At 38.6% G+C, this 26,775-nt stretch overlaps 1 protein-coding gene, 1 long non-coding RNA gene and 1 pseudogene across 3 annotated transcripts; 2 read left to right on the top strand and 1 right to left on the bottom strand.

The window, feature by feature from the left end:
- The first annotated feature begins 7,704 nt into the window (after nt 1–7,704).
- Nucleotides 7,705–13,242, top strand: LOC135154628 (uncharacterized). Its single transcript, XR_010293998.1, has 2 exons — nt 7,705–8,067; nt 12,377–13,242. It is a non-coding gene; the product is annotated as an uncharacterized LOC135154628 (long non-coding RNA).
- LOC129266068 (U6 spliceosomal RNA) lies at nt 12,896–12,965 on the top strand (annotated as a pseudogene).
- Nucleotides 13,243–14,431: 1,189 nt separating the features above from the next.
- Nucleotides 14,432–25,527, bottom strand: LOC129265316 (uncharacterized). Of its 2 annotated transcripts, none has more exons than XM_064101431.1 (13): nt 25,456–25,527; nt 23,098–23,704; nt 22,280–22,363; nt 21,806–21,874; nt 20,869–21,328; nt 20,059–20,395; nt 18,941–19,727; nt 18,527–18,736; nt 18,112–18,342; nt 17,520–17,785; nt 16,866–17,116; nt 16,346–16,594; nt 14,432–15,991 (listed from the first exon to the last, which is right to left on the bottom strand). In XM_064101431.1, exons 2-13 carry the CDS (start codon nt 23,570–23,572, stop codon nt 15,349–15,351), a joined length of 4,062 nt encoding a protein of 1,353 aa, XP_063957501.1. In that variant the 5' UTR covers nt 23,573–23,704; nt 25,456–25,527; the 3' UTR covers nt 14,432–15,348. The 2 variants fall into 2 exon arrangements, with proteins under 2 accessions (XP_063957501.1, XP_063957502.1); XM_064101432.1 differs by having other exon boundaries at nt 23,098–23,595.
- Nucleotides 25,528–26,775: the final 1,248 nt, after the last annotated feature.

Genomic DNA, 26,775 nt, shown 5'->3' with positions numbered 1-26,775 from the left:
CTGAAAATAATATACTGACCAGAAAAGGAACCTGTTAAGGACAGCATTTAGTGACTCATGAATAGGATACATCGAATAATGCGAGTGCGAAGCTAGGTCATTATGCTCATGTTTATCTCTCATTGCGCTAGCCCTGCAGATATTTATTTTATTATTCATTTTATTTATCCGGTTTACACATAGATACATGTACATGATACAAAGGTACAAGGACCAAACTAAACATGTTTACAATAATTACAACTTAAAAAGACAAACTACCGAACATCGAACAAAGAAAATATAAATGAATTTAACGAGAAAACTACTATTATCGAAATATAAGAGCAGAATTATTATCATAGAAGTTATCAAATCAAATATTGCTAGGGGCGTGTTGATGCTTTTTGATATTGTTTTATCAAAGTTCAAAATTTATACTTAGATCCATTCTTGATTAAATGTTTACCACTTACATGACTTATAATCAGCTCGGGGAAGGGGTGATTGTTTGGACCTCAAACACCCTTTTTGGGGCTAGGGCGGGGCAAAAAAGCCATCCGCAGCCATAGTAGTCAGCTTTTTTCGGAATGAGGGGGGGGACACACTTTTTTTCACATTAAATTTATATTTGTATACATAATATACACATTTAATTATATATATGTCGATCGAGCTTTGCCAATGGGGGGGGGGGGGGTCATTCACATTTTCCCCTATCGGCTGCTCAAAGCTAATTTTTTTTTTTGAAGGGGCTGTCCGAACAGTGACTTCTTAGCTTTATTCTTATAATTAAGAGAAATGTATGTCATAATCCCTGATTGAATAATGCGAACGCGAGGAGCGAGCTAAAAGTTATATAAGTTCAGGAAGTTTGTCCTACAATCTTAACATTATGAACAATGTTTGTGATTATGAACAAGACTCGTATGGAACTAACTAATTAGTTCGAGCGCAAAGTGCGAGCTGAAATTTTTGATAAAATGTCATAAAGAGAAATTTTAAGTAGTTTGTTAGAATTCATATAGAAGTAGGCCTATACATACTAATGAAAATGCGAGCACGCAGCGCCAGCTGATAAGTTTTGACGATCTGACCTGAAAATGAATATCTTGAGAACTTCATGGAGTTCATGAATAGAATAAGTACTTGAAACGAACCTTATTTCATTTCGGATTAACGAAACTTATTTCGTTTTCGGACTAACGAACCTTTGGATAGACGAACATCAGTTTTCGGACTGACGAACCTTCGGATTCGTGAACCTCATTTCGTTTTCGGACTAACGAACCTTCGGAATTACGAACCTCATTTCGTTTCGGACTAACGAACCTCGTTTCGTTTCGGACTAACGAACCTTCGGAATTACGAATCTTCGAAATGACGAACCTTCGGAATATTCGAACCTTCGGAATAACGAAGCGTCGGATTTACGAATGTATGCGCTTACATGCGAGTGTGTCCCAAAAATGTTCAGGTTAGAGGTCAATATGTATTATTGTGATCATCCCCCACCCACTGCTCGGACCGGATTTACGCCAGTGTTGGAGATGGTGTATCAGTGTATCCCACATCTGTTTTACATCAGTGTTTGTTATTATTTATAGTTATTGTCTTATTGCGTAAATATACGCCTGGTCATCGTTGAATGGTACCGTTGAACGAGGGGGTGGGGGTTATTTCCTCCACTCTTCGGAGAGGGGGGATGTCATGTACAATGGGTGTCAGAGCAGATGATTATCTTTTGTGCCTTTTGGGGGGACACAACAATAGACGCCAAACCATGAACAAAGGATAATCCTCTACGCCGAAGTCCATTTGTACAATCACAACCCCCCCCCCCCCGCACACACACACCACTTATAATCATCAAATGATTAATACCATGTCTATGCGTGGATTTATCTTAAAATGCAGTCAAAGTGCTTGAATTTGCCTTTGCATTCGCTCCGGCGCTCAATGTATTCTCACAAGAATTTGGTCAACGCCCCTATACGTTAACTTATTAATTGCAAAAGTTATATCCCCTACACCATGAGTGTATGATTATAAGTCCATTTATGAATTGTATGAGTGACTAATGAATTTTAAATATGGTTATAACTTTGTCCATATAACAAATTATTTGTATCCCTAATATACATATGCAATCAACAAACTTTAAAGGTTTCTGTAATCTGGTTTTATGAGGGAGGCGCAACACATGCCCTAAAAAGGGAAAACTTTGTTAACGGAGGAGCATTTGATTCCCAAATTAAATGCAGCTTATTGTGTGCATTCCATGCAAGAACTTTCCTAGATAGAAATTATTTTCTCGAGTCGCATATGTATGAACATAAATACTGAAAATCGTCAATTTCTTTAAGATTGGCCCCTTTGGAATTGATGCATGATCATGGGCTTCGTTAAATGTCATGTACTCGGTCTTTTGGGAATTCAAGTAGAGGCCAAACTTTGCAGATGCATTTTCTACTACAAAAGGCAGTTCTTGTGCATCCTTCAATAGAGCAGTTACTGTAGTCAATGTTATTATCATCGGCATAATCTCAATCAGTCAAATAATTTTGTGTTGGCCCCTATTTGTAGACATAGGTTTGATTTCCATTCATTTTGTTCTTACATAATCTAATGAATATCCTAGAATGTGATCTACTACAATTACAATTCATGGATATAGTGCCAAAGTGTCACCCTGAAGAAATCCAGAAGTTGTCACAAACTGTTCACTAGGTCCATCTACACTTCGAACAAGGGAAAGTGTTACTGTATACATTACATTGATTGCTTGTTGGGATACCATAATTTGAAGGAAAAAAATCATATTACAAACGGTTAACGCTATCAAATGCTTTTTACAAATCACTGACCTGAACTGATGAGCCTAAAAGGTCCCTGAAATGGTTGAGCCAATAACCCCTTCATTCCTCAGAAGTGTCACCTTTTATTATATATACTGGAACACATTTCTTTTTTTTGTTTTATATATAGGGTAATATATATATGTTTATATATATATATATATATATATATATATATATATATATATATATATATATATATATATATATATATATATATATATATATATATATATATATATATCTATATATATATATATATTACAGTCTCCTTTATATATATATATATATATATATATATATATATATATATATATATTACCCTATATAATTCAAGTTAAGTGTAGGCCTGCGACGAGTTGGTGATGACATTGATCAAAATGCTGTTAGACACTGAGAGGACTAAAGCATGTTTACTGCAATTATTTCTCACATATCTTAACATTATTTTCCATTTTATAAAGGAGACTTTAAATCACATTACTTAATAAAATCATCTAATAAATATATCAAATATGAATTTTACTCAAAATTTTGAATGTTGCATCATCTCCCAATATAATCTTAAAATTATTTAAAATCTTTCCTTTCTGCAATCATTTCCTTTTCATTTGCATCATTGTGATATTTTCACTCTTTCTATGATTGTATTGTGGCCCGTGATGGTACATAATGCACCCCCAATGATCCCATTTTGTTTCATTCTCATCTCACTTTAACCAGTGAGCAAATGAGTTTTTATTTAACAAATCTCGATTGTTTAACATGTTTAGTCCCTATTTGCTCTTTATATACATTTCTTTTCCATTTTCTTACCATCCCCTGTTATGCATATTATTTTAAGTGACTGAATCAACTTTCTTCATGTTCTTCAAGGCTGGCTCACTATACGCCAATTCGCCGCATTTACAATTACAATGCGTGAAAAGCCAGGGGGCAGTCAAATATATTGCTGTACACACGAGTGACCAAAAAAAAACGCGTTTAAAGGGGTGTTTTTTCAGTTTTGGACGCGGGCCGCGCGTGCACTCGTTAAGGGTATCAAAAACATCGATTTTCTTTTTTTAAAGGGTAGTTTGAAAGACTGGTCAATCGCAGGGTCAAACGTATTTAGGGTATGTTTTTGTTCCAAAGTTTTTTTTTAAAGATTAAGCAAACGTGTTTAGGGTAGGTTTTTATCCCAAGCTTACCCCGGGGTCATATTCTGGCGACAACTTGTTTAGGGGCCAAAATGTGTAAATAAAGCACGCGAAAACTTGTTTAGAAGGTTATTTTGCACACAGAGAAAAACTCGTTTTTGGGGTGTTTGGAATTAATTTGGCCCCGCGTGTGTACAGCAATACATTTGACTGCCCCCCCCCCCCCCCGGGTGAAAAGGGGGTCTTATACATACCCGTACTGACATTATACGTGAGTATAATTGTGATTATGATTATCAAATTGTTGAAGCCTTACATTGAGTGCGGGATGTCGATAATTAAGTTAGTGCTCCAAATCCTACATAGTTTTTTTTTTCTCCTCGGTCACTACATTCCCTCCATAGGCGAATCCAGGAGGCCAAATGGGCCGCGGTCGTGGCCTATTGGCGCCGCAAAAAAGGGGGGAAAGGGGGCGGGGATAAATGATAGGAGAGGAGAAAAAAAGGGAAAATATATAAGAGGGGGAAGACGAGTGAATAACATAAGACGAGGAGAAGACTTGGAAGATAACAAAATCTGTCATATGTCACTATACAAAATTTTCGCTCCCGCTTTGCACTCGCATTGCCTTTTCGGTGAGATACATATCTTGCTCAATAGGCATGATAGGTTGAAAAAAAGTATATACAGAATATAATTTCAACTCGGACATCGAGCTTTCATTGTTTTGAAAGCGGGGGCAGAAAGGGCACTTTCCTCCCCATAAAAAAAATGGGGACGTAGGGGATAGCCAAAAGGCAACGCCCCATGTTCGTATGAAGAATTTTCCCTGGCTGCAAGATGCATATACAGTGCGTCCCCCCAAAAAATATACACTTTTGAAATGGCTGCCAAATAAAAAATATATCACTTTGAGGGGAAAGACTTATATATATAGATAGCAAATAGAGTCAACTTTCAAATGACATCAAAAAGTTGGAAAACTTTTCATGCTTGAGCGAGCACTGCCCACTGAAACAAACGGTATGAAAATTAGGCTGGGCTGGAATTAGCCTTCCAATTTCTTTCATTTTTTTTGTTTGGAACTTGCAAAGTTGAGGGTTTTGTGATGAATTAATGATTAATTGTGATCAGTTTGTTGTTTGAGAAAATGACATGCGTCATCAAATTGAAATTTAATGCATGAGTGATTATGAATTGCAATTTTTAGTGCGACATTTTGACTTTATCATGTGGATCTCAGCAATGAGTTCATGAGAGTCAGGAGAATAGGGGGTAAGATAGGACTTAAGTAGGTGAAGTACGTTGATGGGATAAAGGTCAACAGAACATTTAGCAACCCCTCCCTCCATCTCTACCCCCCCCCCCTTCTCTCCTCCTGAGAGACTAAACTCGGCTAGGCTGGGCACGAATTAGCATTTGGAGTGGTTAGTTATTTGGAACTTGCAAAGCTAAGGGTGTTATGCTAAATTATCGAATGAGATGAGTTTTGTTTCTTAGGCAAATTGAATTGAAAATTGAAATTTGATGCATGAGTGAACAGGAATTGTAATTTTATTGTAGCCTATTCATCCTGTAGACCTCAACAGTGTGTTTGTGAGAGTAATGTGATGATACCTGTTACAAGCAAGAGGGCGAGATATGGTAAAAAATCATATGTATCCCCCTCCACCTCCATTTCCCAGCCCCCCCTCTCTCTCTCTCTGTCTCTCTTCCTGGATTGTAGCCTATTCAAAACTTAACTGCCACTGAAGTGACCGGTGGCTGATTTTTTTTTCATTGAATGATTACCAAGAAATTGACTGATGATTTGTGAATAACTTATTGAAAAACTGAATGTTTGATTGATCACATTGCACATTGAAATAGTTGATTTGTTGATAAAGTGTTGATTTATGATTGATAAGAAAAAGTTTATGCCCCAATTCAGAATTAATCATTAAATCAACATTCTGCTCTGGACTTCACGCGTAACATGACAATAACAATCAGTCACTCCACAGAAGGAGAAGGCGGGAGAGAGGGAGGGGGCTAAATGTTCTGTTGACCCTTATTCCATCAACCTACTTCTCCCACTTAAGTCCTATCTCACCCCCTATTCTCCCGACTCCCATGAACACATTGCTGAGATCCACATGATAATTTAATTGAAATGATGCCCTAAAAAGTGTAATTTGTGTTCACTCATGCATTCAAGTTCAATTTAATAATTTATGAAACTTGCTTAAACAACCAAAACTGGTCACGGTTGATCATCAATATATCACAACGCCCCTATATAACTTTGCAACTTCCAAATGATTTGCCTCTCAAAAACTGACAGAAATTCGAAGGCTAATTCCAGCCCAGCCTAATTTTCATATCCTTTGTTTCAGTGGGCAGTGCTCGCTCAAGCATAAATAGTTTTCCAACTTTTTGGTGTCATTTGAAAGTTGACTTTATTGTAATGAGCTTGTCATGGGGGCGCTTCAGCATTCTCTGAAGTGAAGGTGGGAAGGTGTGAAGGTGATTTCACATTGTGGCACACACTGTGGAACACAGCATAGCGAAGGGGGTAAAATCTTGTTTTGCACCCCCAAAAATTGTATTGTGGGGGGGGGGGGGGGAGGGGGCAAAGGCCTCCTCTGCCCCCGTTTACAGCGCCATTGGACCCAATGACAATGATCCACCTTTAAAAAAAAACCTTACCCCCACCCCTAAAATCATTTTGCCACCCCAAAATGTTATTCTATTATCATTATTTTATTTTTTGGCGGGGGTGCCCCTCTTCCGCCCCCGCTTCCAGTGCCCTTGGACTTATAATGACAATTATCCCCCTTTTTATATACCCATACCCCATCCCATAGATCCGTGACTGCACACCGACAATAGTGAATCACTCTGATTATCGAAAAACTTAGTTTATTGAAATATGAAAGACTAAGTTTCACGGCGAAAAACTCAGTTTATCGAAATCGAAAAATCCCAGTTTATAGAAATCGAAAAACAAAGTAATTCGGATTCGATAAACTAAGTTTTCAAATTCTGAATTATAGGTATAAATCTGAGTTTTTCGATTCGAAACTTTTTTTTCTTTATCAAATCATATTCATTAAAAAATATATTTCGACCATAAAACATAACATAATATAAAATACTTTAATTATATATGTAACACAAATGATAATACAACAATGTATGATGTAAGTACAGCATAATTAATATAATACATCTCAAGCAAAATTTTGTTCCTCAATCTATTATCAAAATTAATGATACGAATTTATTATTTCTTTAACATTTAAAAAATGATCATTTTTACTTAAAGTAACTTTATCTTCTAAAATAAAGTGTTGTACATCCATAATAAAACCTCGCCTTTGGGCAATCTCAAAATAAATGTTCTATTGTTTTGACAGAAAAACTTTGTTTTTCGCAGACTCAGTTTATCAAAGTTTATAAAGAAAAACTGATCTTTTAGTCGAAAAACAACCATGATTTAGTACATCGACAAAATAATTGTTTGTTTGTTTTTCAAGTGAAAAACAAAGTTTATCGGATAAATCTTTTCGCCTGTAAATGATTTTAGTTTATCGGCTAAAAATAATGTTTTTCGACTGATCGAAAAACTTATTTTATCAAGAAAAAATCAGTTTTTCGCCTTTATGGTACAATTGGCCCGCCATCCGCAGGCCCTCCATTTCGATCAACAACGAAAACAGAAGCACGTGTGCCTGACTTGTCGACTCCGAACTCCCTGCGTACCGAGCAGTTGCCCGGGAGAAGACACTGCCTGATCGATTGATGTCTTGATGATATGGCTTGAACCGTGGCTTCAAAACTTGTTTTTACCTCCATACTTAAACTGTCATCTTTAGATTTCTCCACGATTTGAACGAGTAAAGCTATTGGTGGGTTTTTGCACTTGCAAATGCCGGACTTCAATAATAATAAGGCAATCCCTTTCATGACTTCAATGCTTAATTTTTCAACGAGGGGATTATAATGCAGTAAAATGATCATCGCACTCTTTACTCTTATCTACGCCCATTGTCCTGGCGGTGAGGAGTGTCAACAATGCGCTGGAAGTTGGTGGTTTTTCAATGAGCAACGTGAGTATTTCTTATTTCATCTTTCAAGTTGAGTGATTTTGAACGTTATGTATTAATCATGGGAATATGCATAGAGATTTATAGGTGCATATGTGAAACAGATTTAACCTGATTACAAGAGAACGACTTAGAATTTGATAATATTGTTTTTTGTTCCCTATGGCCTAACTGAAAGCTAGACCGAATCAAATTGTACGTCTGGCAAGTTGTGATAATTCTTGCCTGTTTCATCATACCGACCCACGTGCTTTATGTTTATGGACTATTTTATCATAAGTGATAAATTTGGTCTTCGACAAGGCCTAAATACATGGTTATTATATTGTTTTGAGTTGTTTTGCGGTATATGGCAAAAAAATATGATAGCTGGGTTTATAGACGCCAGAAATATAATCGTGGGCGGGACCTCAGGTCTACACATCATCTTTCCGACCTAAGTAACTACTCTCTATTCAAAATTTTGTTAAAGCATGAGAATGTTACTTCTACTAACAATCCACTGTTTATATATAGGCCTGTCTAGAGCCATTTTCTTCATGTCCTTCTTGCTCTCCACTTTCTCACTTCAACTATTATGTTTCATATTACTCTGGCTGCAACTTTCCTATCAGTCAAAACATTTTCATGCCTCATCCGTATTATGTCTTGGACCGGGGCCTTGGCATGTTCAAACTTTTTCTCAGTGACAAACAACCGAGGCCATGACACACAAGACATCAAACAGCTGACCGCTGTGATTACTGAATGACAGAATTAAAGTTCGCCTTTGTTTATGTTATGAGGTCAGGTGCGAGCGAGAAGACAGACGGTGGCCCTATTGTCCCCCGATCGCACGTGATTAGGTTGTTTTCGTTAATCCTTCATTGTTGTCTAAAATAATCTTTCTGAAAAGGGAGCCGCACCTCAAATAAAGGGTTGATATAAACCATTCCCTACGAATTATAATGCGCGCAGAGTTTGATTTCTCACTGAACACGTGAAATTGCCAGGATTGTAACCTACTCTGATTTGATGAAGATTCTTTCGACTGTCGAAGTTTGTGCAGAAAATGATTTTTTTGTTGTAAAATTTAAACAATTAAATACAAGAAGAATAGTGACACCATCGTCACTTATTGGGCATTATACGCGGAGGCCTTTGTGAAAATTAAATAAATTTAGAAAATATCATAACTCTCTAATTTTACATCCAATATTTACGAAGTTATCAGCGTAAAGCTTACTTTATTTACAATTCAAATTGTTTTATTGGGGTAGACTTGGCCTTTAAACAAAAGGTAAATTCTCGCATCAAGTTTTTTAAATAATTTATTTGGGAAGGTCCTAGATAGTTTTGCCCTGATCGAGCGTCGACATGGACGTCAGAGCAGAGGATTGTCTTTTGTATATGGGGGGGGGGGGCGCAATGTCCCCAATGAACAAATGATAATCCTCTGTGCTGACGCCCATCAATAGTCGACGGGTCCTCACGGTATCAACGCGGCAGCTTCACGGATTTTGCTGGATCAAGACGGCATCTCCACGGCGAATACAGAGCACGGTGTCAACACGGAGGACCTGGAGAACCAACACGGCACCTTCTTAGACCAACAGGGCTGCTACACGGATCATTCCGAATTGCTCTGGCAGCACGGGTGGCAGCACGGCAGTCCATGGATGACGCCGGATGTTTGTGACCTCCAAAACCTCCATTATTAGCCTCTCGGACATCCACGGACCTCCACCAACAGGACCACCTCGTCCATGCAGACGCCTTTGGGTATTCTTGGAGGTCTGTGGAGGTCGTTGAACGTCCGGGAGGCCATCATGGTATAGTTTTTTAGAGGTCAAGCACATTAAGCGTCATCCACGGACTGCCGAGTTGGCACAACAATCCGGTATGGTCCGTGTAGCTGCCCTGTTGGTCCATGTAGCGGTCGTGTTGGACCGTGTGTCCACTATGTTTTTCCGTACTAATGCCCTGATGCTCTATGTAGACACTGAGCTTTGCCGGCATGGTCCGTGTAGACTCTACCGACATCGTCCGCCGTGTATTATTATAATTTTTTTGTAAACGCCGTTTTAATGCCGTGCAGGTGCAGCGTTGATACCATGTGTACAGTCATCAACGCTCGTTGACTCTCAGTCCGGGGTAAAAGTATCCCGGACCTCCCCTGATCATGCCAGCATATCCTTGAGGATCCGTGTTAACATCCCGGGGGCCCAGTCAAATATATTGCTGTACACATGCGTGACCAAAAATAACGCTTTTAAATGGGTGTTTTTTTCAGTTTTGGACGCGGGCCGCTCGTGCACTTGTTAAGGGTATAAAAAACCTATTTAAAAGAAAAAGGGTGGTTTTGAAAGACTGGTCAATGTTAAATCGCGGGGCCGTACGTATTTAGGGTATGTTTTTTTCTTCTAAAGCTTTTTTTTTAAGACTAGCCAAACGTGTTTAGGGAATGTTTTTCCCCAAGCTTTTTCCCCCTGGGCTTTTTCCTCCTCGTTTCTGAAAAGTGTTCGGGTTCTTCCCGATTGAAAGCAACAACCCTGGGAACGGGCCTTGGAAACGGGGAAACGGTCGTGATATTTGTCACCTCTCTGTCTACCACGCGACAACTTGTTTAGGGGCCAAAATGTGTAAATGAAGCCCGTGAAAAACTTTTTAGGGGGTTATTTTGCACACAGAGAAAAATCTCGTTTAGGGGGTGTTTGGAAATAATTTGGTCACGCATATGTACAGCAGTACATTTGACGGGGGGGGGGAGTTAACATGAGAGATTTGTTATCGGTGATCAGTGTTTGCCTGCATTGAACTCCTGAACATGCTGCACGCACTATCAAACAGTTGTCGTGGATGGCGTAGTTGCAGATGGTGGTACAAAGATCTTCAGTCATAAATGGGTCACACACACTGAACTCTATCCCGACGTATTGTTCAGTGGCCATACACAGATGATAATACATTCACTCGCAGGCATAGAAAGATTATTGTGGTATATGTTCGTTGAGTGTGCGAGTGACAAAAGAACGTTTCCGCATGAAAGATTAGAACCTCTTCAGCGGTCTTTATAGTTTCCTTTATGTATATATATGTACCATCTTTTCACTATTGCGTTCGCTCTCGCCTCTTTAATTTCACTCTCTGCTTCTTCTTGGTTATTCCTTTCCCCTTTATCCTTCTTCATGTCCACTCTTCATTTTATGATTCATATTGTCTGTATATTCTCTCTCTTCTTATGTGTCTGCTCACTGTCTTATTTCCTGTATGTTCAGTCTATGAATGTTAAATAGTTCTATTTCTGTCCACTCTCTTATTCTCTGTATACATTTCATTATCTACCTACCTGTATATATTTATATGTTATTTTCTATCTTGTTATCTATAAGTGATTTTTTTATTGAATTATTCTCTCTCATTGGCCATATATTTGTTACTATCCTTTTTCTTTTCACTCATCATTCTCTATAAAATTGCGCCTGTTTTTCTTATAACATGTATATGAGCACAATTTTTATGTACATTTATATTCAGACGCTATAAATGTTAAAATTTTATATTATATGTATTCTCTTTCCTGTATTATGTTCATTCTTTTTTCTCTATATGTTCATTCTGTTTTCTCCATATGTTAATTCTGTTTTCTCTATATGTTCATTCTGTTTTCTATACATATTCATTCTCTTTCCTCTGTATCTCTTTTCTCTATATGTTCACTATAATGTTAATTCTGTTTTCTCTATATGTTCATTCTGTTTTCTATACATATTCATTCTCTTTCCTCTGTATCTCTTTTCTCTATATGTTCACTATAATGTTAATTCTGTTTTCTCTATATGTTCATTCTGTTTTCTATACATATTCATTCTCTTTCCTCTGTATCTCTTTTCTCTATATGTTCACTATAATGTTCATTCTGTTTCTTCTATACGTTCATTCTCTACACACTCTTTACGATAGTATGTTTTATCCTATTATATCTCCATAATGCGATCTCTGTTGTTTGTCTACCATCTCTTCTGTCTCTTTGTATACCCCAATCGACCAATCCTTCTCTTTTAATTATGTTCACTATATGATTATAGTCCTCTTTTGAATATGATAATATCCATCTCTCTTATCTGCATTGTCGACTCTATTTTATGTAACACTCTTTTATTAGAGTATACAGTTCGGCTTCTGCTGATAATAAACATATAATTATATATGATAATAGGTCGAGGTCGTTTAGTCACCAAGGGACTAACCTAAATCATTCATTTTACAAGACTTTGAGTGTATATTTATGTTTATTTGCTTTTACAAACTTGTTGTTTTTATTTCCTTTCAGACGACGACGAGACCGCCGGACTGGAGCATGGTGGAAAACGATGGACCTCAGCCAGAAGTCTCAGCAATAGTCATACACATGGATATATATAAATATATATATATAAATGTATATATATATATATATATATATATATATATACGTGTGTGTGTGTGTGTATACTTCAGGGATGTTACTCTTGTTGCTGAGTCAACTTTGCAGTCAACAGAAAGTTCAAGAGACGTGTGGTTGATATTACCCCATCGGGCAATGGTAGTAAATGGATAGCTTCCTGTGAACGTGCTATTCGACTGATTTGCATAATAGGCTTATGCTTCCCTCTATTGGTCGGACTTATTGTCACGTGACAAATCTATTCTGCTCGACCTTTGTTATTACGATCAGCCAGTCAATATAACTATTATATACCGTCGGAGCGTCGCTCTGTGTATGAGTACACGTGGTTTCGGCGCGGTAACTGTTCTGAATTTGAAATACTTGTGTTCTAGGTTAAATAGTGAGATGTTTCTTGACACTATCGTGTTCGCTTCGGCAACACATCTATTAAAATTGGAACGATACAGAGAAGATTAGCATGGCCCCTGCGCAAAAGCTACCGACTAATCTTCTCTGTCCCCGCGTCCCATAGGCCCCCACGCCGGCGCTGTTTTGATGATTTTTGGGCAGATCGTCTGCCATAGAAGGGGGGCGGAGCTATCGCTGGCGTGGGAAATGGAGCCTTGTTTGAAAACAAATCGGTCGGGTTCGGGCGTATGGAACGCCGGAGAGGGGGAAAAAGAAAGTAAATAATGAAATTTTAGGCACGATTTTTATTGTAATGTAATGACGGTTGATTTTGTAATAAATGCATTATGTTTGAAATGAAATGAATGTATTTTGCATTTATGTTTCGTGTTCATTGTATTTTTCACTTCTGAAAGAGAGAGAGGGTGGGGGGGTAGATAGACAGAATAATTGATAGATAAACAAAGATATGTATGTATATGTATATATAGATAGATATTAGATGAATAAATAGATAAATAAGAAGAATATTAGATAGATAAATAAATAAATAAATAGAAAATGAAAGAATGGAAGGAAAGATATATCTTGTCCTTTCAAATTTATTGATTAGAGAGAGAGAGAGAGAGAGAGAGAGAGGGGGGGGGGGTAGGGGGGGATAAAGTAATGAAAAAGAAATAGAATGAGAGAAAGATCCTTCATTTATTCATTCCATGACTCATTCATTCATTCTTTCTTTCATTCATTCATTTATTCATTCATTCCTGGACTTATTCATTCATTTATTCATTCCTTGACTCATTCATTTATTATTTCTTTCATTCATTCCTTGACTCATTCATTAATTCATTTACTCATTCATTTATTCATTCTTTTTTTTATTCATTCATGCCTTCTTTATTCATTTATAATTGAAGCAAACGTTTCTTTCCTATTTCTCCTTCCCCAGGGAATAAATAATAAACCTTTCAAAAGATTTGTTGTAGTTTAGTCATGAATAAAAAAAAAAAAAAAATATATATATATATATATATGTAGTTGTAAGTGTGGAAAAAGGTATTAAGTCACATTTATACAAGAAGGATGCAAGTCACATTTTAAAAAATAATTATTTTCAAGAAGTCATTAAGATTTTTGAGTGTGAGTGCTAAAAGGTAGTAAATCCCATTTACGAGTGTGGAAAAAGGTATTAAGTCACATTTATACCAAAAGGAAGCAAGTCACAATTTAAGAAATAATTATTTTCAAGAAGTCATTAAGATTTTTGAGTGTGAGTGCTAAAAGGTAGTAAATCCCATTTATGAGTGTGGAAAAAGGTATTAAGTCACATTTATACAAGAAGGATGCGAGTGCCGAAAGGTTGTAAATCCCTCCCCCATCATTTTTAATCTCTCTCTTTTTCTACGTCTTTTCCTCTCCTGGGATTTTTCATGAAGCATTACTTGGTTTTCCCTCTGCTTTTGACAAGGGCTTGGGACCTTCAAAACATCAACCAATTTTCAACAAATTTGAATGGCAGTTTGAAGAAAGTTGGTTAATGTCTTGGCAGCATTAAAAACCAAACTAGTTGACATTATCACACTAGTTTTAAGAGACCGCTCCACAAAGTCATCGCAAATGATGCTCAACATATTAAATATGGAGCTCCACAAGGATACCCGTGAACGATCGGAAAAAATAGTCACCTTAGGAGTTGCTTGTCTAAGGTACAGTACTTTGTTGTATAACATCCAACATTTATTTTTCTTTACATGTTTCATTGTTACTAAATTCTGTTGCACATACATTCCACTAAGTCCTCAATGCTTATCCATCATGGATATCGTACTATAGCACTGAGACGTCGTGAATGCCGATATAACTTGAGTCACCACTCGAGATGCTCAATGATTACAAGAACCAGAGCTCCTCGGGGTACTTTGTGGCGGTGAAAATGAGTTTCTATCAGATTGTAGCTTTTCTCGAAAACTGCTGAAATATCCCATCTGCTTTCGTAGTTGTATTGAATTTGAAAATTGCTGGTCAATGATTCCTCACTATTCTGCTGCCGCTGTTGTCATCTAACAATTTTTGTAATATGTTCTATATCTTCCAGATGGTCTTTCACTGTTGTTTTAAAACCTGTCCTTATTTCTCAATGAATGTTTGGCCCTTTTTCATCTGATTTGACGTATATATGAAGCTGCCCACAATCTCCTCTTTCTACCTAGACTGTTTCCTCTCTCCTTGAAGGTAATCTTCATTCCATTTTTCTCATTCCTCTGGTTTCTCATTAGTGTGTCCTAAATCCATAGATTCGATGTTGCTTGTGCCTGACTGGTGCAATGATCCACTTTAACAGGTCTTGTTTTTCATCCTGCAGGAGGTCTTAATCCCCCTTCCTACTGGCATAGCTTCCAGTAGGTGGCGCCAGTTTAGTCGCCGGCGACCCGACTTATGCCGTCTTGATAAACATATTATTCACTGCACTAGTCCTTCTTGGCTTCCTCCTTGTCAGCTTTCAGCTTTGCTAGTCGCCGTTCTGACATCATCGCCTTCCATTCAGCCAAGGGTTGGTTCTGGGATGTCTCGCAATACCAGCTGCCATAATATTGAGTGTGAGTCTCTCGATCCCTTGGTTGATGACATTGGCTGCATACAATCGGACCTTTCCGGGCCTTGTAAACCTTGGTAGAAACCTGTCCTTCGAGTCGTTGCTGTGCTCTGCGCTTCCTGTTGTAATGGGTGGACTTCGGGAGTGATGAAGGTGGTGGTTGACTCGGCTGTGGTACACTGGGCCGCCAGGTAGGAGGTGTAGGCTGGATGGACCGGAATCCAGGGACAGAGACTGTAGTTGGGGCAGGGGTGGACACAGGGGTTGATGGTACGGCCATTACAGGAACAGGAACCAGAACAAATGTTGGTTGTGCAATTGGTGCCCTCATCTTTGCCTGACCAACTGTGTTGGAAACCATCGGGAACTGGTAGGGCCTTTGGATGGGAGGTGGTGGCAAGGCATGTGGTTTCTCCTTTGGTGGTGGGACAGATTGGTGGGCAGTCATGCTAGGTCTAGGTGCCGAAGCTCCCATCTCCAATGCACTCCTCTCCTCTTCTTTAGATCTTCGGTTATGCCTGTACATGAAATAAGAAAAGGAAGAGAAAGAAAAATGCCATTAGACAGGCTGTATTTCATAGGGAGATAAATATTGCTAAAGATACGATCTATTTGAAATACTTTGTAATAACACAGATAAATTTTGTTACAAATAAAATTGTGATGCCATTGAATTGCTTTCAATGATTCCATCTAATTCATTATATTTTAAATTGTCTTTGATTTCAAATTGCTGTATTATTTAATTCAGGTATGATTGATATACCATATTAATTATCTGTATGTTCCAAAGTATGTAAAAGAAATCAATTCAATTCAATAAAAGACATTTCTAAGTGCTCGAAATTTAACTCATTTTTCAATATTCTTACCATTGAATGAGGACATATCGATTGATATCTAACAATTGTAGGCGGGTGTTGGATGTTATGTGGGTGGAGGCCAGGACCCTGCTTCGAATGTTCTTGTAGTCATGGATGATAGTGGTCCACCTGGGAATGACTCTCCCTTTGTGCCTCTGGTGCTCTGGGTAGTAGCTGCAGAGCTGACCAATGACATACTCCATAACCCTGTTGGCGTTGGGTACGGAGGCGGGTCCCGAGTTACTTCCAAGAAAGCATCTGTACGAGGGGAGGAAAAAATATACAAAGATAGAAAAATACATCAAGAAATCGTGTACAGCACACTTCAACTGCTGGTTGTATTGCTGTAAGTGAAAGTAATAAGGTGATTGATATAAACGAAGAACTGGAATGTGATTGATGAAATCCATATCGGCGAGTTGAGATACTTCTTTGTTATTCTATATCTTTGCAAAGTAGACAAGAAGGCTGCTCATGATTGCATCATGATAAATCACCCAGAAAAATTAATAGAGTTGAATGTACATACCTTTGAGTACTCTCTATGCCTGGGACAACTGGAGATGTTCCTCTGGCTTTGAAGCGTCCTTTGGTGAGCTTCTCTTGGTGACGGGCCGGGCGTCTCACTTGTTGGTCGTATGGATCCAATTCGCTCCAAAGTTTCACGATCTGTTTGGAGTCCCTGGAGCTCATCAGATGTTCGTCACCTCTGAGTTTGAGGAGGTAGTTCCCCAGTGCTTGCACACGGTCGTAACCTGGTCTGCGACCTGTGTGCTCCTCCTGTAAAAGTAAAATTACAATAAAGAGGACAATGCATATGATGGGATTAACAAAAGAGAATTGCACATTGATAAACAGTGTGACTCCAATCTATATGTCATTTTCTATAGCCATCCATTTATAAAATGTCTAGTGATTATAACAGGAACATCAAATCAAAAAAGTGAAATAAATAATATTTTTAAATGCAAGCTTTGTATGTAAGACCAGAAACATGATAACATCTTAAAATAAATTAATTATTCAGGCCAACTTGTTCTGAATGAAGCCAACAATAACATGTATTATTTCTTTCCCATGGACACTTGAAATGAATCATTCATGCTTATTTCATTTTATTCATTAATTATAATAGATAAATGAATGAAATAAGCATTATAAAAATAAAGGTTATTTCTCTTACGTCGGACTCTTCTCTAAGATCCACATCTTCAACATCCTTCACTTCTTCATCTCCAGCAAGTGTTCCACCATCCGGTGTGTCATCCCTTGGAGAATCGGGTGCCCGGGAGACAGTTGCTGGTGCTGTGGATGTTCTGTGAATTGAAGTTGGTGGTGGTGAATCTGGAGCACGTGATACTGTTGCCGGTGCCTTGGATGTGTGGGGTCTGCATCTGGTGGATGGAACCGGCAGTGATGATCTCTGTGATCTGTGTTTCTGTGGTGTTGCTGTAGGTAAAATGAGATAGAAGAAATAGAAATAATATTTTATAATGTTGGGAAGTCACTCAGAAGATTTATTATTGGGTTTTTGCAGGTATATCGAATTGTTATTTAATTTAGCAATGAAGAATACATTGATCCAAAAATGGTACAATGTCGTACAAAGAAATAAAAAAGTAAAAGATACAGCATGTGTTTGGACTGCAACAACATCTGAGCAGCAGTGTAAGTTCCCAATTGTCATGGAATAAATTGTTGAAGTAAAGCTCGTAGTAATGACTCCCTGAAAATACAATCAAAGAAAAGTCGTTGAAAATATAGGAAATACTCACTGCTAACGTGCTGTGGTACTGATTGCTGGCTTGACACTCTCGAGGCACGTCGGGATGAAGCAGGGCTTACTCCAAACTCCGGGGGTGGCTCAGTCGGGTCCTTTACGTCCTCTTCTTCCCGACGTCCTACGTCCTCGCCATCATCATCTTCTACCTCCCCTTCATCAGGATGCATGGGAAGTAGCTCCTCGTTGGTCTGGTTGAAGAGATATTCCAGGCCGATAAGCTCCCCTGTAAGGAATAAATTGACAGAAAGAAAGGAATACAGATCTAGATAAATTTTGAATAAATGGAATTAAAATTGAGATAACAAAATAATTCATTTCATCAGTTCAATGCATTTTATATTGACATAACTCATAGACCATTAGGAGTCATATATGAATGGACTACAATAGAAAAGGCATTGGCATACCTGTGTGTTTCTGGGGTGCAGTCAGAGTAGGGTTGATCTTAAGTCCGAACAGCTTCTCGGTCAACCGGTTGACATCGTACTCATTGTAGGTGCCATATGATGCGTGAGAAGGCGCAGTGGCAGCTTCAGCATCCCTTGCACGATCGCAGTTCCATCGATGTACCCCCTCAAGAAGGTAGGCCTGGAAGTGGACATTGTTGGCTGATGTCCCTGAAAAATGAAATGAACAAAGTATTTCGAATGTATTATGAAATGTATCCATTGCAATACAAAAAAGGAATGTAGACAGAAACCTGTAGAAATAAAGATGCTCCAAATAGTGACATGATGGTGAAGAATCAGCATGATCTTACATTGACAGATTTTATAACACTTGTTTTACAACACTTTAAGTGATATAAGACATGAACTTACCAGGGATGAACCGGTTCATGTGAAGATGGAAGGACTCCAGCGATGTTGACCCTCTAGCACATCTGAACACAGGCAATGTGATGCCACCTTTCACTGACTCTCCTATCTTGGTGTAGAGCTGGACATCTGGTGGATCTTGTAGGCATGCGATGTGTTTCTGCTGTGAGTCCCAAATCTCCCACACTCTGTCGGAGTCAAAGAGGGGAACACCGAGTGTGTCATGTCCTCCCTCGCCATCCAAGGAAGCCAAGAGATCTCCGATGAGTTGGGTAGTCTCCTCCGTTCCTCTGGTCACTCGTCTGCAGTGTCGTGCGATCGAGCTCTTTCCAAGGTGCTTCAGGATGACCTCATCAGAAGTTTCAGCGATGCATTGGTCCCTGAGTTCCCCTCTCTTTGCGGCGATGAGTTGATTCAGGTCGTCTGCGCTCCATGCAAAGATGCAGGCTGACAACCGTCTCAGAAAGAACGGGTAGAGTTGGTGCTCAGTGCTGGTGCATCCTCTAGCAAGCCTCCTCATGAAGTGCCAGACGTCAAGTCGGACAGGCATGTCTGGCCACCCCCTGAAGATCCTGGATTCCGCACCACAGCAGCCTCTGTCCACGTACAGAAGCTCTGGTCTAGGTTGGCCGGCTGCTGCATACCGTCTCTGGATGCCCTTGATCATCTCGTAGAGACCGGCTCCCTCGCCAACAGTCATCACGGACATCAGTACTTGTCCGTACTCGTTGCCGACGTTGGTTGCCCAAGCAGCAGTCCCTGCTGACTCGCCTCTCAGTTTCCTTGTGATCTGTGATGAAAAGATAAATTTCAGAAATGGAATGAATTTCAAGTATCTTATACAATCATACACACTTATATTATACAGAGAAATGAAGGAAGTAAAGAAACATTGATAAACAAACAGGAATGAGATTACAATTATTAATCAAAGTCTTAATTGAAAGTCCTTAAAGTGTAATGTTTTTGCTGTCAGTCACCACTTAAACCACACAAGCAACAATAAAATAATTAGATGCTTAAAAGTGGTTGATTGTAATCAATTTTCTTGAATTTTTTAAGTTAACCATTTTGTTACACAAGATGATATTACATCAAATGAATAGCACATTCATGTTCACCTTCTTGGTCGAGTCCATCTTGAGGATACGGCCGAATGTAGATGTGATGCTAGCCTTCACTTCATCGATGCGCTCCAGCACGTCGTTGCAGTACACCGTCAGGAGCCAACGATACGTGGGAAGAAAAGACATTGCGGGCGGTGGTGGGCAGTTTGGTCGATTGATGAGGCCCCTTTCACTGGCATTGACGAACTCCTCAACCACAGAACAATACTGGGCAGTCTTTGCAAGCCAAGCATCGGTGTGGACCTCTTTGAGCTTGCGGATCATCTGGAATGGTCCGTTGCCAAGTGTCCTGTCCCGCATCATCCCGATGATTTTCCTGTCACAAGCACCTCTGTAGCAAAAAGAAGAAATTTAGGAATCAGTATATCACTGCGAAGTTCCATCTGTCATATGGTTTTGAAATATCGCATTACAGCAGTATAGGGTGCAATGAAGTAAAGTATTAATAATTAAAATTGTATTTATATTGCGCTTAACATGATGTATCTAAGCGCTTGACAAATAGCATACATTAATATAATTGAACGTTTAACAAACAAGAAAGGAAATGTAAAGTGTAAAGTATTTTCATATTACAAATTAGGTAAGCAAAGGGCCTACTCAAGTTGGGAAATACAAGATAATGATAATAATAAGTCAATGACGTTAATTAATTAAATAGTTTGAAAACAATAAGTTAAAGAAATAAATTATCAGAAATACAATGACATATGAATTGTGTTATAATAATAAAGCAATGCAAAAGCTATACATAAACAAGAAATAAAGGAATATTCTTTGGATATTGACAAGATATTCACTAACCTGTATGTGAGCAAGACCGGGAATGACAGCCGGTGACTGGTGTCCAGTTGGTCTAAGATGGGCTTGCTCCAACTGATGAACTTCTTGTGACACTTTCTGCATTCCAGGTACTCAGCACCCATGTTGTAGAATCCATCAATGTCCATGACCTGTCGCACATGGGAGTAGACACCGGCTGATAACAGCTCCTGACCGTTGCATTCTTTGTTGGGACAAAGAATCTTAAATCCCCAAAGCTTGCGAGGCATCCACATCAGCAGTTTGGTCGCAAAGTAACGTGCTGGCTTTGGAGCTTGGCCTTGAGCGAACTGTGGTAAAGGTGGGAAGAACCAAAGTGTGTTGATCTTCTGCATGTCAAACTCAGGCTTCCCACGGGCTGAAACCTTGAACAAAGCACGTGAAACCCACTGATGATCCTGACGTGGTAGTGTCTGCTTCCACCCTTCGGTCAGGAGGTACTCTGGAAAAAAAAGTGCAAAGATAATTCAGACGAATATACAGATATATTAATCTTTGAAAGAGATTCAAGTCACATCATAATAATGTAACATGCTGGTACATTGAAAAATGAAATCAGGAGAATAAAGGCAAATAAAATAAGGAAAACAATATTTGTTTTCTAATAATGTACAAGTAATGTTACAGTTATTACATTATCAAGCTACTTCTTCTCTATGTAGGTGTCATCCAATCATTGTTCACACTAATCGTGCAAAAAAGTTCAATCTTAAATGGCAGGTGCAAGGGAAGACAGTCTCTACTATAAAGAAACATATGTATTTATTTCAATGCTTTCAAGGTATTCTCAATAACCACACGTGTAGTGCACACTAACAAAAAATTATATCTAGTGTTGGACTTTATTAGATTGGTTGCAGTACATATTTCTTGTCCCATAAGTTAAATGTCCAGAAAAGAAAAAATGAACCACATTTACCTGTCTTATCTCCGTCATCTGCTACTGCTCTCTTGCATGTTGAAGTCACTTTTCTTGATGTAGTGGCTTCTAAAAGGAAAAAACAAAACAAAACATTGATTATTAGAGGAGAGGGATATTCAAATTCAAATTCATAAAAATACAAAAAAGTGATCAGTGAAATAATATGAGCATTCACATTTCCTGTTAACACATTACAATATAAAAACACTGAATGAAGAGTATGTTCTACATTTTAGCTTTGATGGAATTTTTAATGAATTCCTTCTTTTTATGCTTTAATATATTTACTTTTGTTTTTGTTTTTTACATTACTCAAATTCCTCTCTTTCTTCCATTTTATACACCTCCTCTATTGCTCTCTCGCATTCCTCTCCTCTTTTCAATTACAAGTAGGTTTTTTTTAGCAAAGCCATTTCAAGAAAGACCAATACAAAATTTACATTATGTGTTAACTTATAATACAATACGCACCTGCAGAATCTAAGGAGGAACGTTGTAGAAATGCTTCAATCAACTGAGCATCAGTGAGGTCATCATCGAAAACTTGTCCCTCACCTTTTGGGGGAAGTATAAAGTTCATATTGATATCAACCTAATATTTTAATATTCATTCACTGTCAATATTAATGCTATTTGGTCATAAATATCCCAAGGAATGTTTTATGAAAGTTATCACCAATGACTTAATTGTCAGAGAGCTTGCTATAATAGGTGGCATCACTGCAATTAACAATTAAATTATATTTATTAACAATTTCTATTCATGAAAAATCATTCTATTTATTAACGCTATAAACACCACTTGTGGTTGCAATCTTAAAATGACATTTAATAGCTAATGGAAAAAAATGTGTCATTGGTGATAAATTAGCAAAATAAGCAGAGTTAAATAAAATATGCATTTTAAAAACATTATCAATACACTGTGCCGCATATACATTCTTCTCACTACTGATCGTTAGAATTATTGGTTTTGAGATAAGATTTCATGATTTCACAAAGTTACTTTAAATTTATTAGATGTAGATCTATGATAATATTGTGGCAATTAACATTAACCCTATCTTAACTGGGCTATTTCAGACCGACCAGTATATACAGGTTAATTTCAAAGACTCTCTCATGAAATAACTGTTTGCAGCATCTACTATAATTTTACCTTTAAAATAAACTTCAATAAAAAGGATTCCTACACATCTCTAACGAACATACAAATTCTTTGCACCCCATTTCCGTTTAGTCAAAATTCTAATATAAATTTAATTAAATTTAATTAAAAAATGACTTACCTTGATCTTTCATGGATCCAGTCTTTGGAGGTCGTCCACTCTCACTCTGGCTGCATCCTGCTGTCTGACGCTTCCCCTTCTTCCTCTTCATCTCAACAGCGGCACACCCTTCAGGAAATGCTGTGATGTACTCCTTAAGGGCAAACTTGTTGACGGACTGGTCTCTCTTTGGGTCCAACTTCTCCCCAGTCCGCTCCATGTTCCACATCAACTCGGCACACCATCCCAGGGCATTCTCCACCAGCCACTTGAAGGTCTGTCCTGGGTACTTGCCAAACTGCACTCTGGAGAAGGCCAGCACAGACACACGATGACTTGGGTCTCCACCAAGGCGTTGGACCTCCCTCTTGGCCTCCTTCTCAACTTCTACAGCTGGGCGTACCTTGAATCCCTCTGGTCTGGTGAAGGCTCTGGCTCTATCTGAATCCCCCAACCTCAGGATGTTGCCTTTGTAGAAGAACGCTGGCTCGAACATGTCTTCCTCCCTCCTTCAAAGACCTGAAAAGAACAAAAGTACTAACACACACAGAGACACAAGAAAGACAAAACAAAGACTGACTACGAAACAGATAACAAATAGATGGCCGCCAAATGTCTATGGAGATTGCTGCAGAGGTAAAGAAAGAGAAAAACATACAAAAACAATTATTAGCAGGAATCACAGGCCACATCTAACTTTGCTGAACCAACAAATATTAAAACAATGTTAATTTCACATGCTCAGGAGGAAGAAAACTTCATTTCAAAATTAAAATGGATAAATTTCATATTTCATGTATTTACAAGCAAAATAAAAAGTAAATTCATGAAGTCATCACTCCCCCTCATTTCCATACCGATCAGGCTGTGCATATTTACTGTTTTGTGATACTAAGCAAAAATATTAAATGTCATAACTTTATTTACATCTAATTTTTATGAAATTTCCACTTCTTTAAAGGAATTAATTGCACATGGACATACAATATATCAATAAGTGTGATGTAACACTTTCATAACTGGTATTAGTCAACAATTACAATTTTTAATTCATTACAAATTTCTTTAGAAATAATTCAATTTATTTCAGAGCAAAGTTAAATGATGATATATCTAGTTGTACTGCAAACTGCAGTATGCAAAAAACAATCAAGCAAACATTACCCACTTCATTTCCCACACAAGGAGTCCTAGTTAACAGAAAATCACAACCTTCTTCATTGAATGAGTTTTTAAACTTTGATCTTGTAAATTAAATCCAATGGGGAGGGGGGGGGGGGTGGGCACTAAAATTATGTTTAGATGGGGGTGTGGATGCCTCACAACACCCTGAGGAACTGACAAGAGTAAAATACACGGTCTTGGGAACTAAATATAGATCTATCTACTCTATTCCAGGCAGCGTGACGGAACGGGACCGCGGCACAGGGGGTACGGTGCACACTTGCTGTGCATGTATGGGCGCTTACGGTGCTAAGCGGAGTGGGTTGAGAAGGCGAGCATGCAGCTCTCACTGGACAATTTTGGCAGGGCTAGGCCTGGGCATTGACATGTTTCGTAAGGCCTAATGGGGGTCTTGCGACCGGGGCTGGGCGGCATCTAAATAGAAATTCTGTCATGAAGCATCTAGTCTAGAGAACTGAAAAGAGGGGGTCATTCAAAGCGGCCCATCCCCGTACCACCTATATATGTTAAGTGCTCCACGGTGGTTAAGTCAACACCTCCCCCACCATCAGGCATCAAGACTGACGTTAGCCAGAGGCTACCTCAACTTCGGGCTCAAGCGATGCTCGCGCAGGCTCCACTCCACTCCACTTCACTACCGCTACATACGTCTACGCTCCACCTAGCGTAGTGTAGCGGTAGAGAAGTGGAGTGGAGCCTGCACGAACATCACTTGGCCTTGAGGTAGCCAGAGGTATGATACTTGAAGTTGAGAGTAGATCAAACTCAAGTCAATTCTCACAGACACAGTCAAGCTAAATAAAGACAATCCCCTACACACGCCTTTGACACAAATAATGATCTCGGGTAGATATTAATACATCACAACACTCAATACTTAATCACCGGATTTGGATTAGGCTCCACAGACCGTTACTAGTATAGGTAATTAACTAATCAATAATTCAATCAGAGTTCAAACCAGTTCAATTCATCACCACACACGCGTGAAAATCGACCATTGTAATACACGTGAAAAACAATAGCTATCACTCAGTGCACTCCAACTGACAAACCGCGACAAACTCGTCACATTTTTCATCCAATTTTTCACTTAATGGCACATCAAAACATAACAAGAGTTATCAGAATTTCTGCAGTAACAATCATATCAGCATTCAACACTAATATTGGCATGAGAAAAGGGAAAATTACCTGTCAAATTGATTGCAGAAGAAGGTCGGCAAAAACTTTCGTTCGAAGTTCGAGAGATCTTCGTCAGAAAGCAATTTGAAGTAGTGGTGGCACGTGATCTATGACGTGATCTATGGCAGACGATTCGGACGGAAAGATGCCGAATGGACGCCTTTGATTGGTCGGCTGTCCCATATGTTGTTCCTTTTGTTGGCAAACGGGGCAACGTCATTGGCTGCAGGCTCCAATAAAAATGAAAAAGATTGAGATGTAGCAGGCGCAAGGATGACACGCAAAATCGTGAAGCGTTCCATATTTTTGCATTTTAGAATAAACCTATTTTCATAATTTCCCGAAAACCCCACCAAAAACGGTCAAAAACTAACATTTTTAGCTCTAAAAACGTTTTTGGTCGTGAAAATTTATTTTATAAAGTATGATGTTATCCTTTAAGTATATTAAATCAAAGGGTATATGTCCTTTAAGGATCAAAGAGACCCTGGCACATACCAGAGTCCCGAAACTGGTCCTTTAAATGGCCTAAATATATGTTAATTTCTTCAAAACAGTTCCAAAGGTTTCAAGGCATTTTGTTTCTTACGCATCTTATCAGGAGTAAAAGGCTTAAGTTATTCTCGATGTATATTAGATCATTATGTGTCCTTTATGGATAGATATGATCCTGGTCCTGGCCCTGGTCCGTAAAGACGACCTGAAACAGGTCTTATCAATCATGTAAAATGGCCTAAAACATAATATTCATCATTTGCCAAAACACATCCCAAAAAGTTTTTGAGGGCTTTTGTTTAGAATCATATCAGGAGTTTCTGGAGTAATTATGACCCTTGAATGTATAATTCTCAATGTCCTTAGCACCTTCAGGGATGGGGAATATCATACCAATTCCAATGAACCCACTGCAAAGGTCTTACTGTTCATCTAGAACTGTAGAATTGTTGGACTAAGGTAAGAACTATACCTGAAAATCGTCCTTACTACATGTAGTTTCTTTTTCCTTTCTATATTAGGTCCAAACATCGGAAGTACTTTGCCTTCATGACGTCGTGATCTACTAGGTCTTCACTGCGATTATGTCTTTGCCAAGTTCTTGTTCAAGTTCAAACGAGGTCAAGGTCAACGCAAGTAATAGCAGCATTCCAAAGAGTCTGCGAAGCAGCGAGCCTGGATGCGGTTTATAGTTCACAATCATCTTACCCTCGACACGTACGGATGAAAAGTAACCGAAGGTCAATGACCTAGGTGATACAAGTTTCAAGAAAGAGACAGAAAGTGAAGGCAAATGTAAAGGATGTGTCTTGAACCTTTAAAGAAGATCCTGCA

The sequence above is a fragment of the Lytechinus pictus genome, chromosome 7 (genome assembly GCF_037042905.1).
Source record: "Lytechinus pictus isolate F3 Inbred chromosome 7, Lp3.0, whole genome shotgun sequence".
NCBI lineage: Eukaryota > Metazoa > Echinodermata > Echinoidea > Temnopleuroida > Toxopneustidae > Lytechinus > Lytechinus pictus.
The sequence above is the reverse complement of the archived record's forward strand: the minus strand, read 5'-3'. Positions and strand labels throughout refer to the sequence as shown.

What these genes read in the sequence shown, in the direction of transcription:
- LOC129265316 (XM_064101431.1), bottom strand. Translation starts at nt 23,572, where the DNA reads ATGTTCGAGCCAGCGTTCTTCTACAAAGGCAACATCCTGAGGTTGGGG. An exon ending in AGTACCACAGCACGTTAGCA is followed by an intron (nt 17,786 to 18,111) that starts GTGAGTATTTCC and finishes TTTTACCTACAG; the next exon opens with CAACACCACAGAAACACAGA. An exon ending in ATCTTAGAGAAGAGTCCGAC is followed by an intron (nt 17,117 to 17,519) that starts GTAAGAGAAATA and finishes TTACTTTTACAG; the next exon opens with GAGGAGCACACAGGTCGCAG.